The sequence below is a fragment of the Callithrix jacchus genome, chromosome 3 (genome assembly GCF_049354715.1).
Source record: "Callithrix jacchus isolate 240 chromosome 3, calJac240_pri, whole genome shotgun sequence".
Taxonomy (NCBI): domain Eukaryota; kingdom Metazoa; phylum Chordata; class Mammalia; order Primates; family Cebidae; genus Callithrix; species Callithrix jacchus.
Window position 1 is genome coordinate 176,205,823 of NC_133504.1, and position 19,556 is coordinate 176,225,378.

General features: G+C 41.4%; 1 protein-coding gene across 12 annotated transcripts in view; it reads left to right on the forward strand.

Annotated features, from left to right (window-relative positions):
* The window catches only part of FAM184B (family with sequence similarity 184 member B), a 171,705-nt gene that overhangs the window by 119,629 nt on the left and 32,520 nt on the right, over window positions 1–19,556 (forward strand). For all 12 annotated transcript variants that reach the window (XM_078367454.1, XM_078367457.1, XM_054253460.2 and 9 more), the window contains one exon: window positions 9,265–9,362. In XM_078367454.1, the coding sequence (XP_078223580.1) occupies window positions 9,265–9,362 (98 nt within the window). The remainder of the gene's footprint in view (window positions 1–9,264; window positions 9,363–19,556) is intronic.

Sequence of the window (19,556 nt, forward strand, 5' to 3'; positions counted from 1 at the left end):
GCAAGAATCCCTGCCCTTCAGCCCCCCCAGGGACTTGTGATAATGAACAGGAGAAAGCATATGAAGGCACTTTTCAAAACTGTTAAAGATTCTGTAAATGTAAGGTGACTTTATAGTATCTTTTACAGCTCCCTGTAATAATTTCAGCAAAACTTCATTACATTAGGTGTTCTTATAATGCTACCTTTGAAAGATTGTCGAATAAACTTGAGAATGACTTTGAATATTCCCTTCTAGGAGATTTCCTGGGCGTGGGTGTTTCTTTAAAATAGAAATTATCCAGAAAGGTTAAACACCTGGAAGATGAAAGATGAGGACCTAATGTGAACAAAGATTTAAAATAACCAGCCATTTGCCTGGGAGGAAGTGGGAGGAGGCATTTGCGGGGGATGGTTTGGAGGAGAAGCAGATCTGTTTATTTTTCCATGCACACTATTCATACCCAGACCACTTTAGCACTGGAGAGAGCACTGGACTGAACCCTAGGAAAACTGCCTGATGGGAAACCCAAGAGTAGGAATTGGATTGACCAACTCAGGATATACCAGGAGTGGCTCAGGGATATTGTCCGAAGCAATGTTCTATTTTATTTAGAGTTCAGAGAAGTGGACGATTTTTGTTTTGTTTATTTATTTCAATAGGTTTTTGGGGAATAGGTGGTGTCTGGTTACATGAATAAGTTCTTTTTTCTGTTATATCGTTATTATCATTGAACATGTCTTCAAATTTAGGCTTTTAAAGTTTTTCACAAAAGAGAACTATTATACATTTAGTGCAACCAGGTACAAGACAGGCTCAAAAACAAAACTGAAAAAGATCTGTGAAAATACTTTCAAAATAACAAAATTTAGATATAATTTTTTAAATAACATAAAAACTAAAATTTATCATGTGTAACATGTTTTGAAATATGTATACATTGTGGAATGGCTCAGTATAGCTAATTAACATATGTTTTACCTTATATGCTTGAATATGCTTTTAGTGCTGATTTCTGAGATGTTGGTGTACCCATCACCCGAGCAGTGTACACTGAACCCATTGTGCAGTCTTTATTCCTCACCTCCCTCTCACCCCTTGCCCCAAGTCCCCAAAAGCCATTGTATTATTCTTATGCTTTTGCATCTTCATAGGTTAGCCCCTACTTACGAGTGAGAACATACCATGTTTGGTTTTCCATTCCTGAGTTACTTCACTTAGAATAATGGTCTCCATTTCCATCCAGGTTGCTGCAAATGCCATTGTTTTGTTCCTTTGTATGGCTGAATAGTATGCCGTGGTATATTTATATATACCACAATTTCTTTATTTACTTATTGACTAATGGGCATTTGGGCTGGTTCCATGTTTTTGCATTACAAATTTTGCTCCCATAAACACGCATGTGCAAGTATCTTTTTCGTATAACAACTTCTTTTCCTCTGGGTAAAGTAGTGGGATACTGGTAGTTCAACCACTATGGAAAACAATATGGAGATTCCTAAAGAACGTTACCTGTTTTTTATAGTGGTTTACATTTTCACCAACAGTGTAAAAGTGTTCCCTTTTCACCACAGCCATGCCAACATGTATTATTATTATTTTTTATTATGGCTATTCTTGCAGGAATAAGGTGGTATCACGTTGTGGTTTTGATTTGCATTTCCCTGATCATTAGTGATGTTGAGCATTTTTTCTTATGTTTGTTGGCTATTTGTATATCTTCTTTTGAGAATTGTCTATTCATGTCATTAGCCCACTTTTTGATGGGATTGTTTGTTTTTTCTTGCTGATCTGAGTTCCTTATAGATTCTGGATATTAGCCCTTTGTCAGATGTTCTGCCATGATCAAGTGGGTTTCATACCAGGGATGCAGGGATGGTTTAACATATGCAAGTCAATAAATGGGACACATCACATAAACAGAATAAAAAACAAAAGTCACATGATCATCTCAATAGATGCAGAAAAAGCATTTGACAAAATCCAGCATCCCCTTATGATTAAAACTCTCAGCAAAATTGGCATGCAAGAGACATACCTCAATGCAATAAAAGCCATCTAGGACAAACCCACCTTCTACTGAATGGAAAAAATTCAGTAGAATGGGAAAAAGTTGAAAGTATTCCCTCTGAGAGCTGGAACAAGACAAAGATGCCCAGTCTCACCACTCCTCTTCAACATAATACTTGGAAGTCCTAGCCAGAGCAATCGGATAAGAGAAAGAAATGAAGGGCATCCAAACTGGTAAACAAGAAGTCAAACTTTCTTTTATTTTTGAAGGAGGGTTTTCCCAGGTATGTATTCTTGGTTGACATTTTTTTTTTTTTTGGTGGCACTTCAAATATATCATCTCATTCCCTTTTGGCCTGCAAGGTTTCTGCTGGAAAATGTTTATTGTCTTATGAGGGGGTTCTCTTATATGTGACAAATAGCTTTCCTCTTGCTTTCAAAATTTTATGTTTTTGACCTTTGACAATTTGATTATGTATCTCAGTGTGGTTCTTCAGGTTCATCTTATCTGACATATTTTGGGCTTCTTCGATCTGTATGCTTATTTATTTCCTTTTCCAGATTTGGGAACATCTTAGTCATTATCTTTAAATAAGCCTTCTTGTCCTTTCTCTTTCTTCTTCTTTTTTTTTTTCATCTTTGAATTATTTCCAGTGACCTGTCTTTGAGTTCACTAATCCTTTCTTCCGCTTGGTGTGGTTTTCTATTAAATTCCTCTACTGAATTTTCATTTCAGTTATTGTGTTATTTTTTTTTCAGGTCCATGATTTCTTTTGGTACTTTAAAAACATTTCCTCTTTTTGTTGAAATTGTCACTTTGTTCATTCATTGTTCTCTTTATCTTGGTAAGCAACTCTATGAGAATTATGTTTATTCTCTGTCAGGTAAATCATATAACTGTTTCATTAGGTTCAATTTATGGGCATTTATCTTCTTTTGTTTGGAACATCTTCACCTGATTTTTATTTTCCTTGACTCTTTGTTTTGGTGTCTATGCATTAGACAAAGCAGTCACCTCTCCCAGTCTTCCCAGGCTGATATTGTACAGGAGACTACCCCATCAATGAGCATGGCCAGATAATGGGGGTCTCTACCAAGTCTTTTCCCCCAGAAAGAAGCAGGCAGCTGCGTTTTTTGTTTGCTCACTCTGCACTGAGCCAAGGGGGAGCTATTGTATCTACCAGTCCAAGTTTCCACGTCCATTCTCCTCCAAGTGGCTAGACTGTGATGGACCTATAGAGCTCCAACCCCAGAAAGACAAAAGCTAGTTCTCTAGGGACCTCCCCCTTGTGGGGTGCCAGACATGCAATCAACTTCTTTCCTCCTCTGGTTGAAGTGAGGTAGGGAGTCTCCGTGATCATACGGTACTTTACCAGGGGCAGCATCTTTGCAAGAGTGTGTTCTGAATCTCTCTACCAGCTTTGGTGAGTGTGGTTTTGCATTCTCCTGAGGTGCCAGAGCCTTTTGATTCGCTTCTGATTTTTTAATAAATGTAATATGTCCATGAATTACTGCTTATTGGGGGAAAAAAAGGGATCAGAACTTCCTTCTGCCATGTTGCTGACATTACTCCTCTCAGGTTGATTTTTGAATCTCCATTTTTCAGATACTTGGAATTTGCACAACATGGTTTGAACTCACATCCAGTTAGGCCCTGACGCTGGTAGGTGACAATCATGTCAACACAGCACAGCTGAGGGTCAGTGAGAAGACACGGAATTATGTGGACGGGACTCAGAAAATACAGGGTTCTAGTTTTTGTGACACCTTCCAGTGGCCATGAGACCTGAGACAAATGGCTGGACTTCTCCAGTTTTAGTTTCCCATCTGTAATCAAAGATGGCAGTGCCTTTCCTGGCTACTTCACAGAGTCATATGCATCCATGAGATAATGTATGGAAATAGACAAATGCAATGTAGCTGGGAGACAATGTTGTTATCTGGGTGTATTAGCCCTTTTAGTGTTTTCAGTCTTCTCCTCTTTCTGGACTCCTGCCCAGAACTCCTTTAAATATAGCCATGGTCAATAAAGTGGCCTAGAAATTACATCCTGCAGATTCTCTTTCACAGGCCCTGTGTCGCCTCAGAGTACATTTGGAATTCTTTTCAATCCCTAATAACTGTCAGGAGATCCTTGTCCATTATTCATATTGCTTTAAGTGTTTTATCCTTTTTTCCTTGACCAGACTTGCCAGGAGTTTGATGCATCTTTTCAAAAAGTCAGTTTTTAGATGTGTTCACTTTGTCTGCTTAATGCATCAGTTTCTGAGAGATGTATATTAAAATCTCCCATTACAAATTTTCCTATTTCTCACTACAGTTATACACATTTTGCGATATGTTTTTAGGCTCTGTTGTTAGAGGGCGATCGCTTCATTATTAGAGCGTTTTAGTGAACAATTCCTTTTATCTGAAGAGCTCTCCATGTAGAACTTAGCCAGTTCATGTTTGTCCTGACTACTGGTCTCAGAATTGTTATGCCAACATATTTCATGCTTTCTATTGAACAAAATTTCTTGGTAGCCTTGAATTTTCCTTTGGAGACCTGAACCTAATTAATCATACATCATTTATGTATTTATATTGTAATAGTACATATGCTCATCTGATTATTTGTTTTTCTTCCATGTTCACCATGCAATTTTCCAGGTTTATACAGAACCTGAATTTATGGCATGAACTCACAAAGCTGTTTTGCTTCTAGACTATGATATTTACTGCTGTGCTTTGTGGAAATTAGAGATCACTGAGATATTTTTTATACCCAAAATACCTGAAACTAGGAGGCACAGGAGGACCTTTTAGCCTCTGGTTCACGTTGTAGGTTATAATCTGTTTAGTTGCAACATTTTTGAAAATACATGACAATGAACCAACCTCATGGGGCCCTGTGACCAGTTCACGTCAAAAAGCTGGACTTTAGTTTCTAGTTACATAAAGAGGGAGGACTCAGGCTATGAAAAATAGCTATGCTGCATTCTCAGTCCCTGACTGTAGGGTTTATAACATTTTAAAAACGATATCTGGGATTACTTTTATATTCACTTATGTTTAGGAAGGGAGAAAGAAAATGCTCCTATAACTAATACAAGGCAGAAAAACTTCTGTTTTTTTTTTTTGTTTGTTTGTTTATTCAGGTGTCCCTAGAGCAAGGCCTGGCACATAGTAAGTGATCAGTAAGTATTTGTAAGAAAATTGTGGGAGCAAGGCTGGTGCGGTGGCTCCTGCCTGTAATCCCAGCACTTTGGGAGGCTGAGGCAGGTGGATCACTTAAGGTCAGCAGCTCAAGACCAGCCTGGCCAACGTGGAGAAACCCCATCTCTACTTAAAAAAATCCAAAAATTAACTGGGCGTGTTGACACACACCTGTAGTCCCAGCTACTTGGGAGGCTGAGGCAGGAGACTTGCTTGAACCCGGGATATGAAAGTTGCAGTGAGCCTAGATCACACCACTGCACTGCAGCCTGGGTGACAGAGCAAAACACCATCTCAAAAAAAAAAAAAACAAAAAACGACAATGAAAAGAAAATCGTGGTAGCAAAAAAAAAAATTGTTATGAGAACTTTAAGAGGAGAAGGTGTAATTGCAACAAAAGATTGTGAATTCTTCATGAGGAAGTAACAGTTGAATAGTGCCTTGAAGAATAAGTAGGATCTAGAGATGAAAGGGTGTGTCAATTAGGGTCTTATCATAGAAACAAGCTACTAAGAATAATGTAGGATGTGAGATTCAATTTAGGAACTGGCCTAGCTTGAAGGAGCCAGATAAACACTTTAAGTTCTGATGGTGTGCCTAAAGTCAGCAGGGCGGACTGCTGGAAGGAAAGAAGGACAGAAGTGAAGTGAGGAAGATTAAGAAGGAACTGCAGCCCACAAGGCTGGGCTTGAACCATGTCGGTATCTGAAGCCAACAAGGCTCCACCTTGCTAATGCAAGTGACACGTAGGAGAATAAGGCATCCTTCATCACGGAGCTAAACATGCACCTGGCCAGGGATAGGGAGAAGCCTGAGGAGGATCCGGCAAGTGCGGGAGGAGCTTCAGGCTGGCTGCTGCCCCAGGAGCTATACACACTGGCCCAGGATAGGGAGAAGTCAAGGAGAAACCAGCAAGAGCTGAAGGAGCTGAGAGCCCAAAACCTGCCCCGGCCAACAAGGTGAGCAAGCTGATCAGCAATGACGTGTGTGAGCTGCAACAGCACCAGGCGTGTTGCTACATTCAAGCATCCAAGCGTCACAAAGAAATGATTGCTGCTTCACTTCCATCTGCCACATTTTATGTAAAGTCACATGGACCAGAGTACACAGAGAAGAAAGTCCTGGCAAATGTAGCTCTGGCTTAGCAGAGTTAACACAGAACATATCCAGGGAAGATAAAGGCTTAGAGAGAAAAGCTGTGGGAGGCGGAGCAAATGTTTACTCTCTCAGACCATCACTTCGGACGGCCCCAGGACGGTTCCTCCTGGGCACAGTGGGCAGTGGGTTCCCAAGTGCCATCTCTGTGCTGATTCTCTGGAGTGGGCATCACATGGTATTCTGCTACATTTAGAGGCAATGCAAATGATTTAAACAGAACTTGAATTTATAAAGCATACAGGGTTTCTAAAGCAAATTCAGGAAAACACTCAATGTACAGGCGACAGCCATCTCCACACAGCACCCTCCAGACGTGTGCCCAGGGGGATTTTCACGACAAAGCAGCAGTCCCAGGCCCTTCCTTCCATGGGATGTAAAGCAGGTGAAGGGTGGGTGCTGTGGCTTATACCTGTAATATGAGAACTTTGTGAGGCTGAGGCAGGAGGATCACTTGAGCCCAGGAGTTTCAGACCAGCCTAGGCAACACAGCAAGACCCTGTGCCTACAGAGAATATAAAAAGTACCTGGGCATGGTGGTGCATACCTGTAATCCCAGCTACTTGGGAGGCTGAGGTGGGAGGATCATGAGTCTGAGAAGTCGGGGCTGCAGTGAGCTATGATTTTGCAACTGTACTCTTCCCTGAGCAGCAGAGTGAAATCTTGTATCATTAAACAAAACAAAAAACAACAAAAAAGTGGGGGTAGGGCAAGTATGGGAGAAAGTGGTCCTCCTGCTATCCTGGAGTGGCCTGTGACTTATTTGTGTTTATTCATTTAGTAATGACTCGCATGTGCCACACAATGTTCTAGGCATGAGGCAAACAGGTGAGCAAAGCCCCTGCCCTCATGGAGCTTACCTTCCAGTGAGGGAAACAGATAATTAAAAAATAGACAAATCAACATCAAGCCATGATATTTCCTTTGAGAAAACACAGAGCAAGGTGAGGAAAAGAGAGTGAGATGGGGTGGGATTTTAGAGAAGGTGTCTAGGGAATAAGAATCCCAGGGAACAGTCTGGTAACGGTGGCATCTGCCTGTAATCCCCACACTTTGGGTTGCTGAGATGGGTAGATCACTTCAGGACCAGCCTGGGCAACATGGTGAAACCCCTCTATTAAAAATGAAAAAAAAAAAAGAGCTGGGTATGGTGGTGCATACCTGTGGTCCCAGCTACTCAGGAGGCTGAGACAGGAGAATTGCTTGAACTCAGGAGGCAGAGGTTGCAGTGAGCTGCAAATTGTGTCACTGCCCTCTAGCCTGGGTCACAGAGTGAAACTCTGTCTCAAAAAAAAAAGAAAGAATCCCAGGGAATAAATTTGAGCGTTGAATATACCTTAGGTACCTACTACTGCTCTAAAAGCTTTACATGTATTGGCTCATTTAATCCTCATGAAAACCTAAGTAATTTTCCCAAGGTTACATCATTAATAAGTAAAAGATCTGACATTTAAACACAAGTTGTCTGGTACTAGAGCCTAAGCTTCAAGCCAGGGACAATCTCCTGGTTGCAGCAAGTGAAGTGAGGGAGCAAGGAATGCAAATATCAGAGGGAAGAAGCAACAGCCAGTGAAAAGCCCTGAGCCAGGTGCAGGCTTGCTGTTTGGAGGAGTAAAATCAAGAGTTTGGTTCTGGACATGCAGCAGTTTGAGAAGCAGGAGAGGAGACTTCAGCAGAGGAGACTGAGAAGCAGCAATTGATAGGGGAGGAAAAGGCCCGGGAAAGAAGGCTCCATAAAAGAAGGAATCATCAATATTTCCAATTCTGCTAGGAGGCCCAGTTAGCTCAGATCCAAGAATCGTCCCTCATATTTGGCAGTCTGGAGGTCTTCATTGGTATTGACATTGATGGCCTTTTATAGACATTACAGTATATGAAAAGGCAACCAAAGCAGTTTTGTTCCAGATCAAGGAGGGATGGAAGCCCGAGGCCCTACCCTCCAGCCTCAGCTCTGCCCCTTTCTACCCCTGAGACACCTCCCAGGATCCCTGGAACACAGTTTGACCATAGATGTAAGCCATCCCATTTGTTTCACAGCTGATGAAACTCAGGTCCGAAAAAGGGAAGAGACTGGCTCAAGACCACGCAACCAGTTAGTGGAAAGCACAGGTTCCAGTTATCACTATTTCATGAGATAAATCTGTTCCTACCCTGTCTTATACTGTTTACATGGACAGTGGTTATGACAAATAGAAAAATCAAAATAACAGGGTCTTTTTCACCTACATATTTCTGTGGGAAGGGGGGAATGATAACATTTGCAAATCCAATTCATAAAATATTCAGAAGCCTCATTGTTAACTATTAGTTTCCATATTCTCCTCCAATACTCCATTTCTGGTCATTCAGGAAGTTCCATGTCTTCTGATTCTACGTAATGGGACATAGCAGACTACAAATTGTAAAACAAATGTAATAATAACACCAATCGCTCACACTTACACACCACTAGCTGTGAGCCGGCATTGTTCTCAGGTCTTCACAGCAGCCCCATGCAGCAGACTTAACAAGAAAACAAGGTCCTCTCTCTGAGGGTTATGCATGGAACCATATCAGGAAGAGGGCAAGAGTTCAGTCCCCAGGGTCCTACTGCCCAGTTGCATATTTCATTTCCACTACTTACTGATGGTGGCACCCTAGCCAGTTTACTTCCCCTCTTTATGCTTTAGTTTTATTAGCAGTGTGAAATGTTTCCTAGATGGAAAAACAGGATACAGGGATAAAGGCTGGCATTGATCACAGTAATCCAGGCACTGTTCTAGTCACGTCATCATTACAAGCGTTGGCACCCCCTGCGAACTGAGCACCAATAGTGGGTTGCTGGGGGCTCCCTCTCCTCTGCTCTCTGATTTGAATAAGCCACAGGTTGAATCATGAAGCTGTACTTAAGCTCATCTTGCCTTTTTTTTTTTTTTGCCTTAGGATCCATGCTTGAAGCTGAATGAAACTTCGCCGAGAGGAGAGGAGTGTCAAGATAAGTTAGCAGCTGAAGAAGGAACCAGCAGTGATGAAGAAGAAAGGTAAAGGAGGACAAAGAGACTTCTGAGTGCTCCAGTGACTGAGCACTCAGATGTGGAAGGATTGATCCATTCATTCATTTTGTCCTCAAGTGTTTGTCACTGCTCCTTGCAGCATGCTTGGGGAGGTAAAAGGCATATCTTGTATGTCTTCAGCATGGCTATAGGCTTTACATAAACCATCTTACTTAATGGTTACACCAACCCAAAGAAGCCATTTTTTAGCTTAAGAACCTGGAGCTCAAAGAAGTTAGCAAGATTCAGACCTGCACTGGCCCAAAACTTCTGCTGCTATGCTTCCAAGTGTTCTTTAGGGGATATAGGGAAGCTTTGTGATCCTGAGGAAATCCCCCTTTATATCACCTATGTCAGTCAGCTCTTGCTGCTATAACAAACACCCTCTAAATATCAAAGATTTTTAGCTCATAAGCAAGCTACCTTTATGACTGCCTCTATCAGGCTCTGCAGGTATATTAGTTTGTTTTCACACTGCCAAAAAGAATTGTCCAAGACTGGATAATTTATAAAGGAAAGAGGTTTAATTGACTCACAGTTCTACTTGGCTGGGGAGGCCTCAGGAAACTTACAATCATGCCAAAAGGGGAAGCAGGCACGTCTTACATGGCAGCAGGTGAGAGAAAAGTCTGTGTAGGAAGAAATGACAAACACTTATAAAACCATCAGATTTCATGAACTCACTCACTATCACGAGAACAGTGTTTGGGAAACTGCCCCCATGATCCAGTCACCTCCTACCAAGTCCCATCCTCAACATGTGGTGATTATGGGGATTACAACTTGAGATGAGATTTGGGTAGGGATGTAAAACCTAACCATATCAGCAGGACTTACATAAGCTTGGCTTCTGGGTTAGAGTAAGGTGTTATTGCTGTGCCACAAATTACAGTTCAAATCTGCTCCACAGGCCTTCTCATTCTGTGTCCCAGGCTGAAGGATTAGTTCCCATCTAGGGGATGTTTTTGTCATGGTAAAGGGAAGATGCTCAAAAGGCTGATGGAAATATGCAGTGTATCTTCAAGCCTACAGTCAGAAAGGCACTCTTGTTTCCACCCACCTTCCATGAGCTAGAGCAAGTCATGGAGCCAAAACTAATATTAAAAATCTTGAAGAAAAAGTTGGAGGACTCAGGCTACCTGATTTCAAGACATATTATAAAGCTTCAGTAATAAAGACACTGGGGTATCAATATGTCAACAGACAAATAAACTAATTAAATATAGTGGAGTGCTAAGAAATAGATTCACACAGGGTTGCTACATTAATTTTTGTTAATGGTGCCAAGGCAATTCAATGGACATACAAAAAGTTTTTCAACAAATGGTATTGGAACTGGATAAACATGAGAAGAAAATGAACCTCAACCCCTACTATGCCCTATGTACAAAAATTAATTTGAGATGTTTCAAAAATCTAAAACATAAAAACTAAAACAAGAAAGTGTCTTTGAAACTTTGGTATAGGCAATAATTTCTTACATAGGATGTGAAAACACTGATTATCAAAGGAAAAGTAATAAATTGTTTTTCATCAAAATGGAAAGTTCTGCTTATTTTAAAAAGCTTGGCTGGGCACGGTGGCCCATGCCTGTAATCTCAGCACTTTGGGAGGCCAAGACAGGTGGATCATGAGGTCAAGAGATCAAGACCATCCTGGCCAACATAGTGAAACTGTGTCTCCACTAAAATACAAAAATTAGAGGGGAAAAAGAAGATGGTGCAGTAGGAGTGACTCAGGATTACAGCTCTCAGTGAAGGCGCAGAGGGTGAGTCCAAGCTGCATTTCCAGACAGATCTTTGTTGCCCACAGAATGGGGAAATTCCCAGGTGTAGGAGAGACACGGGACACCAGCTCAGCTGTTTCGGCCGATGCGGCCATTTCGGCCAGTGCTGCAATGCAGTGGCACTCTGTACAAAACACACTGGTTTGGGTGCCCTGTTAAACCAGCAATCTGAGATTTGGGAGGGCAGATTAGCATATCCATCTGATTAAATGGGACTTGGTCAGTGAGCCAGACCAGGAGATTCCCGGGAAGTGACATTTGAGCTGGCACAGTGGGTCGCTGCACAGAAAATCACACAGATCCTGGTGCCCTATCAGCAGGCGACTGAAACACCTGGGAGAGTCAACCGTTCAACTTAAAAGAAAAAAACGGGGCCGAGCGGGGTGGCTTAAGCCTGTAATCCCAGCACTTTGGGAGGCCAAGACGGGTGGATCACGAGGTTGAGAGATCGAGACCAACCTGGTCAACAAGGTGAAACCCCATCTCTACTAAAAATACAAAACATTAGCTGGGCATGGTGGCACATGCCTGTAATCCCAGCTACTTGAGAGGCTGAGGCAGGAGAATTGCCTGAACCCAGGAGGCGGAGGTTGCGGTGAGCCGAGATAGCTCCATTGCACTCCAGCCTGGGTAACAAGAGCGAAACTACGTCTCAAAAAAAGAAGAAAAACAAAGGGCTCTGAGGCAGGAAGCCAGGTGATCAGGCTCAGCAGATCCCACCCCCACCGGGACAAACAAAATGGCAATTCGAAATGCTCGGGGTTGAGTTTCACTGTGGGCACAGCTGAACCCAGGATGGTGCATCTCGGTGGGGGAGGGGCGTCTGCCATTACCGAGGCATTCCGCTCCTAATGAGGTACACTCCCATTGCTGATGCAGCCTGCCATTGCTGAGGCAACCCGCCATAACAGAGAGACTCCGCCTATAGGGCAAAGCTCATGACAGCAGGGCAGAGCCCATGGCAACAGGGCAGAGCCCACAGCAACAGGGTGGAGCCCACCACAGCAGGGCAGAGCCCACGGCAGCATGGCAGAGCCCACAGCAACAGGGCAGACCCCATGGTAGTAGGGCGGAGCCTCAGCAGGCAAATAGTGACTAGACTGCCTCCTAGCTGGGCAGGACAGTGCAACGGATACTCATAAAGAAAGCCCTAACTCCCTGAGACAGAGCATCTGAGGAAAAAAAGGGGTTTTATAAGTTCTGCTGCATCAGACTTGAATGTACCTGCCTAACAGCCCTGAATGAACAACAGAGCTCACAGCTCAGCACTTGAGCTCCTATGAAGTACAGACCGTCTCCTCAAGCAGCTCCCTGACCCCTGTATATCCAAAGAGTCACCTCAGAAAGGACTAATCAGACTGACATTTGGCGGGCATCATTCTGGGACAAAGATAGCAGAAGAAGAAACTGGTAGTATCCCTCACTGTTCCACAGCTACTACAGGTGTACCCCAGACAAGCAGGGCCTGGAATGGACCTCAGCAGTCATACAGCAGAGGGGCTAGACTGTTAGAAGGAAAACTAAGTAACAGAAATACTTCATCATCAACAAGCTGGGTGACCACTCAGAGACCCAATCGAAAAGTCAGCAACTACTCAGATGACGGGTGGATAAATCCACAAAGATGGGAAGAAACCAGCGCAAAAAGGAGGAAAACACCTGAATCCAAAACACCTCGCCTCCTACAAAGGACCAAAACTCCTCACCAGCAAGGGAACAAAGCTGGACAGAGAATGAGTGTGACAAAATGATAGAATCAGACTTCAGAAGGTGGATAATGAGAAACTTCCATGAGCTAAAAGAACATGTTCTCAATCAATGCAAAGAAACTAAGAACCTTGAAAAAACATTTGAAAAAAGATTCGAGGAAATGATAATAAGAATGGACAACTTAGAGAGGAATATGAATGAATTGAAGGAGCTGAAAAACACAAAACAAGAACTTCGCAAAGCATGCACAAGTTTCAACAGCCGAATTGACCAAGCAGAAGAAAGAATATCAGAAGGCAAAGATCAACTCAATGAAATAAAATGAGAAACCAAGATTAGAGAAAAAAGCACAAAAAGGAATGAACAAAGTCTCCAAGAAATGTGGGACTATGTGAAGAGACCTAACCTACGTTTGATAGGTGTACCAGAATGTGACGAAGAGAATGAATCCAAGCTGCAAAATACTTTTCAGGGTATTATTACCCAGGAAAATTTCCTCAACCTAACAAGCCAGGCCAATATTCAAGTCCAGGAAATACAGAGAACACCACAAAGATATTCCGCAAGAAGAGCAACCCCAAGGCACATAATTGTCAGATTCACCAGCGTTAAAATGAAGGAGAAAATACTAAGGGCAGCCAGAGAGAAAGGTCGGGTCACCCACAAAGGGAAGCCCATCAGACTCACAGCAGATCTCTCAGCAGAAACTCTACAAGCAGAAGAGAGTGGGGGCCAATATTCAACATCCTTAAAGAAAAGAACTTTCAACCCAGAATTTCATATCCAGCCAAACTGAGCTTCATAAGTGAAGGAAAAATAAAATCCTTTGCGAACAAGCAAGTACTCAGAGATTTTGTCACCACCAGGCCTGCTTTACAAGAGCTCCTGAAAGAGGCACTACACATAGAAAGGAACAACCAGTACCAGCCATTCCAAAAACATACCAAATGCTAAAGAGCATCAACAAAATGAAGAATCTGCATCAACGGACAAAACAGCCAGCTAGTATCAAAATGGCAGTATCAAATCCACACATAACAATATTAACCCTAAATGTAAATGGGCTAAATGCACCAATCAAAAGACACAGACTGGCAAATTGGATAAAAAACCAAAACCCATCAGTATGCTGTATCCAGGAAACCCATCTCACATACAAGGATACACAAAGGCTCAAAATAAACATATGGAGGAAGATTTACCAAGCAAATGGAGAGCAAAAACAAGCAGGAGTTGCAATTCTAGTCTCTGATAAAATAGACTTTAAAGCAACAAAGATCAAAAGAGACAAAGAAGGTCATTACATAATGGAAAAAGGATCAATCTTGCCAGATATATAAGGCAAGTTCTTAATGACTTACAAAAAGACTTAGACTCCCACACAATAATAGTGGGAGACTTTAACACTCCACTGTCAATATTAGACAGATCAACCAGACAGAAAATTAACAAGGATATCCAGGGCTTGAACTCAGACCTGGAACAAGCAAACCTGATAGACATTTACAGAACTCTCCATCCCAAATCCACAGAATATACATTCTTCTCAGCACCACATCACACCTACTCTAAAATTGACCACATAATTGGAAGTAAAGCACTCCTCAGCAAATGCAAAACAACTGAAATCATAACAGTCTCTCTGACCATAGTGCAATCAAGTCAGAACTCAGAATTCAGAAACTAACTCAGAACCACACAACTTCATGGAAACTGAACAACTGGCTCTTGAATGTTGACTGGATAAACAATGAAATGAAGGCAGAAATAAAGAAGTTATTCGAAACCAATGAGAATGAAGACACAACATACCAGAATCTCTGGGACACATTTAAAGCAGTCTCTAGAGGAAAATATATAGCAATAAGTGCCCACATGAGAAGAGTGGAGAGATCCAAAATTGACACCCTATCATCAAAATTGAAAGAGCTAGAGGAGCAAGATCAAAAAAACTCAAAACTTAGCAGAAGACAAGAAATAACTAAGATCAGAGCTGAACTGAAGGAGATAGAGACACGAAAAACCCTTCAAAACATCAATAAATCCAAGAGCTGGTTTTTTGAAAAGATCAACAAAATAGACCACTAGCCAGACTGTTAAAAAAGAAAAGAGAGAACAACAAAATAGATGCAATAAAAAAAGATAAAGGGGAAATCACCACAGACTCCACAGAAATTCGAACCATCATCAGAGAATATTACAAACAACTCTAGGCACATAAACTAGTAAACCTGGAAGAAATGGATAAATTCCTGGAAACCTGTGTGCTCCCAAGCCTAAACCAGGAGGAAGCCAAAACGATGAATAGACCAATAACAAGGTCTGAAGTCGAGGCAGCAATTAAGAGCCTACCACACAAAAAAAGCCCGTGTCCAGATGGGTTCATAGCCGAATTCTACCAGACACACAAAGAGGAGCTGGTACCATTCCTTCTGAAACTATTCCAAATAATCCAAAAAGAAGGAATCCTTCCCAAATCATTTTATGAGACCAACATCATCCTGATACCCAAACCCGGCAGAGACTCAACAAGAAAAGAAAACTTCCGGCCAATATCCATGATGAACATAGATGCAAAAATCTTCAATAAAATACTGGCAAACCGATTGCAATAGCACATCAAAAAACTTATCCATCATGATCAAGTAGGATTCACCCCGGGGATGCAAGGCTGGTTCAACATATGCAAGTCTATAAATGTAATTCACCACATAAACAGAATCAAAAACAAAAACCACATGATTATCTCAATTGACACAGAGAAGGCCTTTGACAAAATTCAACAGCCCTTTATGCTAAAAACCCTCAATAAACTCGGTATTGATGGAACGTATCTCAAAGTAATAAAAGCTATTTACAACAAACCAACAGCCAATATCAAACTGAATGGGCAAAAACTGGAAGCACTCCCTTTGAAATCTGGCACTAGACAAGGATGCCCTCTCTCACCACTCCTATTCAATATAGTACTGGAAGTTCTAGCAGAGCAGTCAGGCAAGAAAAAGAAATAAAGGGTATTCAAATAGGAAAGGTGGAAGCCAAATTGTCTCTATTTGCAGATGACATGATAGTTTACCTAGAAGACCCCATTGCCTCAGCCCAAAAACTCCTGAAACTGATAAGCAACTTCAGCAAAGTCTCAGGATATAAAATCAATGTGAAAAAATCACAAGCATTCCTATACACCAATAACAGACTTAAAGAGAGCAAAATCAAGAATGAACTGCCATTTACAATTGCTACAAAAAGAATAAAATACCTAGGAATGCAACTTACAAGGAACGTAAGGGACCTCTTCAAGGAGAACTACAAACCACTGCTCAACGAAATAAGAGAGGACACAAACAGATGGAGAAACATTCCATGTTCATGGTTAGGAAGAATCAATATTGTGAAAATGCCTATACTACCCAAAGTAATTTACAGAATCAACACTATCCCCATCCAGCTACCATTGACTTTCTCACAGAACTGGAAAAAAACCACCATGAACTTCATATGGAACTAAAAGAGAGTCCGCATAGCCAAGTCAATTCTAAGCAAAAAGAACACAGCAGGAGGCATCACACTACCAGACTTCAAACTATACTACAAGGCTACAGTAATCAAAACAGCATGGTACTGGTACCAAAACAGAGATATAGACCAATGGAACAGAACGGAGGCATCGGAGGCAACACAACGTATCTACAATCATACAATCTTGGATAAACCTGACAAAAACAAGCAATGGGGAAAGGATTCCTGTTGAATAAATTGTGTTGGGAAAACTGGCTAGCCATGTGCAGAAAGCAGAAACTGGACCCCTTCCTGACACCCGACACTAAGATTAACTCCAGATGGATTAAAGACTTAAACATAAGACCTGGCTCCATAAAAGCCCTAGAAGAAAATCTAGGCAAAACCATTCAGGACATAGGAGTAGGCAAGGACTTCATGACCAAAACACCAAAAGCATTGGCAACAAAAGCCAAAACAGACAAATGGGACCTAATCAAACTCCACAGTTTCTGCATGGCAAAAGAAACAGTGAATCAGCAATCAACAGAATGGGAAAAAAAATTTGCAGTTTACCCATCTGACAAAGGGCTGATATACAGAATATACAAAGAACTCAAACAGATTTCCAAGAAAAAAACAAACAAGCCCATTCAAAAATGGGCAAAGGATATGAACAGATACTTTACAAAAGAAGACATACATGAGGCCAACAAACGTATGAAAAAATGCTCATCATCACTGGTCATTAGAGAGATGCAAATCAAAACCACATTGAGATACCATCTCACGCCAGTTAGAATGGCGATCATTAAAAAATCTGGAGACCACAGATGATGGAGAGGATGTGGAGAAATAGGAACACTTTACGATGTTGGTGGGAGTGTAAATTAGTTCAACCATTGTGGAAGACAGTGTGGTGATTCCTCAAGGCCTTAGAAATAGAAATTCCATTTGACCCAGCAATCCCATTACTGGGTATATATCCAAAGGACTGTAAATCATTCTACTATAAGTACACATGCACAGGAATGTTCATTGCAGCATTATTACTTCCATCTTTCCAAAGACCTGGAACCAACCCAAATGCCCATCGATGATAGACTGGACTGGGAAAATGTGGCACATGTATACCATGGAATACTATGCAGCAATCAAAAATGATGAGTTCGTGTCCTTTGTAGGGACATGGATGAATCTGGAGAACATCATTCTCAGCAAACTGACACAAGAACAGAAAATGAAATACCGCATATTCTCTCTCATAGGTGGGTGATGAAAAATGAGAACACATGGACACAGGGAAGGGAGTACTACACACTGGGGTCTATTTGGAGGAATAGGGGAGGGACAGTGGTGGGGGGAGCTAGTGAGGGATAGCCTGGGGAGAAATGCCAAATGTGGGTGAAGGGGAGGAAGGCAGCAAAAGACACTGCCGTGTGTGTACCTATGCAACTATCTTGCATGTTCTGCACATGTACCCCAAAACCTAAAATGCAATAAAAAAAAATAAAAAATTAGCTGGGCATGGTGATGTGCGCCTGTAGTCCCAGCTATTTGGGAGGCTGAGGTAGGAGAATTGCTTGAACCTGGGGGACAGAGGTTGCAATGAGCCGAAATCACACCACTGCACTCCAGCCTGGCGCCTGGCAACAGAGTGAGACTCTGTCTCAAAAAAAAAAACAAAAAAAAAAACACGTTAAGAATAAATAGACAAGTCACAGACTGGGATAAAATATCCCATCTGTATTCAGAATATATAAGTAACTCTTATAAATCAGCAATAAACAGACAAACCTACTAGTTTTTTAATTTAACTTTTAAGTTCAGGAGTTCACATGTAGTTTTGTTATATAGGTAAACTTGTGTTATGGGGGTTTCGGTTGCAGATTATTTTGTCACCCAGGTATTAAGCCTAATACACATTCATTATTTTTTCCGATCCTCTACCTCCTTCCACTCTCAACCCTCCACCCTCAGGTAGGCCCCAGTGTCTGTTGTTCCCTCTATGTGTCCATGTGTTCTCATCATTTAGCTTTACTTATAAAAGTAAGAATACGTGGCATTTGCTTTTCTATTCCTGTGTTAGTTTGCTAAGGATAATGGCCTCCAGCTCCATCCATGTTCCTGCAAAGGACATGATCTCATTCTTTATGACTGCAAAGTATTCCATGGTGTATATGTACCACATTTTTTTCATCCAATCTATAATTGATGGGCATTTAGGTTGATTCCATGTCCTTGCTATTGTGAACTGTACTGCAGTGAACATATGTGTGCAAGTATCTTTATAATAGAATGATTTATGTTCCTTTGGGTATATACCCAGTAATGGGATTGCTAGGGCAGATGGTATTTCTGCCTCTAGGTCTTTGAGGAATCACCACACTGTCTTCCACAGTGGCTGAACTAATTTACGCTCCCACCAACAGTGTATAAGCACTCCTTTTTCTCCATAACCTTACCAGCATCTGTTATTTTTTGACTTTTTAATAGTAGCCATTCTGACTAGTGTGAAATGCTATATCATTGTGGTTTTGATTTACATTTCTCTAATGATCAGTGATGTTGAGCTGTTTTTCATATGATTTTTGGTCACATGTATGTCTCCTTTTAAAAAGTGTCTGTTCATGTCCTTTGCCCACTTTTTAAAATGGGATTGCTTGTTTTTTTTTTATATAAATTTGTTTAAGTTCCTCATAGATGCTGGATATTAGACCTTTGTCAGGCGCACTGTTTGCACATCTTTTTCCCCATTCTGCAAATTGTTTGTTCTCTCTGTTGGTAGTTTCCTTTGCTGTGCAGAAGCTCTTTAGTTCAATTGTATCCCATTTGTCAATTGTTGCTTTTGTTGCTATTGCTTTTAGTGTCTTCATCATGAAATCTTTGCCTGTTCCTACGTCCAGAATGATATTGGCTAGGTTGTCTTCCAGAGTTTTTATAGTTTTGGGTTCTACATTTAAGTCTTTAATCCACTGAGTTAATTTTTTTTTTTAGAGGCAGGGTCTCACTATGTTGCCCAGGCTGATCTTGAATGATCCTTCCACTATAACTGCAAAGTGTTGGGGTTATAGGCATGAACCACCATGCCTGGACTTAAGTTCACTTTTGTATATGATTTAAGGAAGGGGTCCAGTTTCAATCTTCTGCAAATTGCGCCATTATCCCAGCACCATTTATTGAATAGG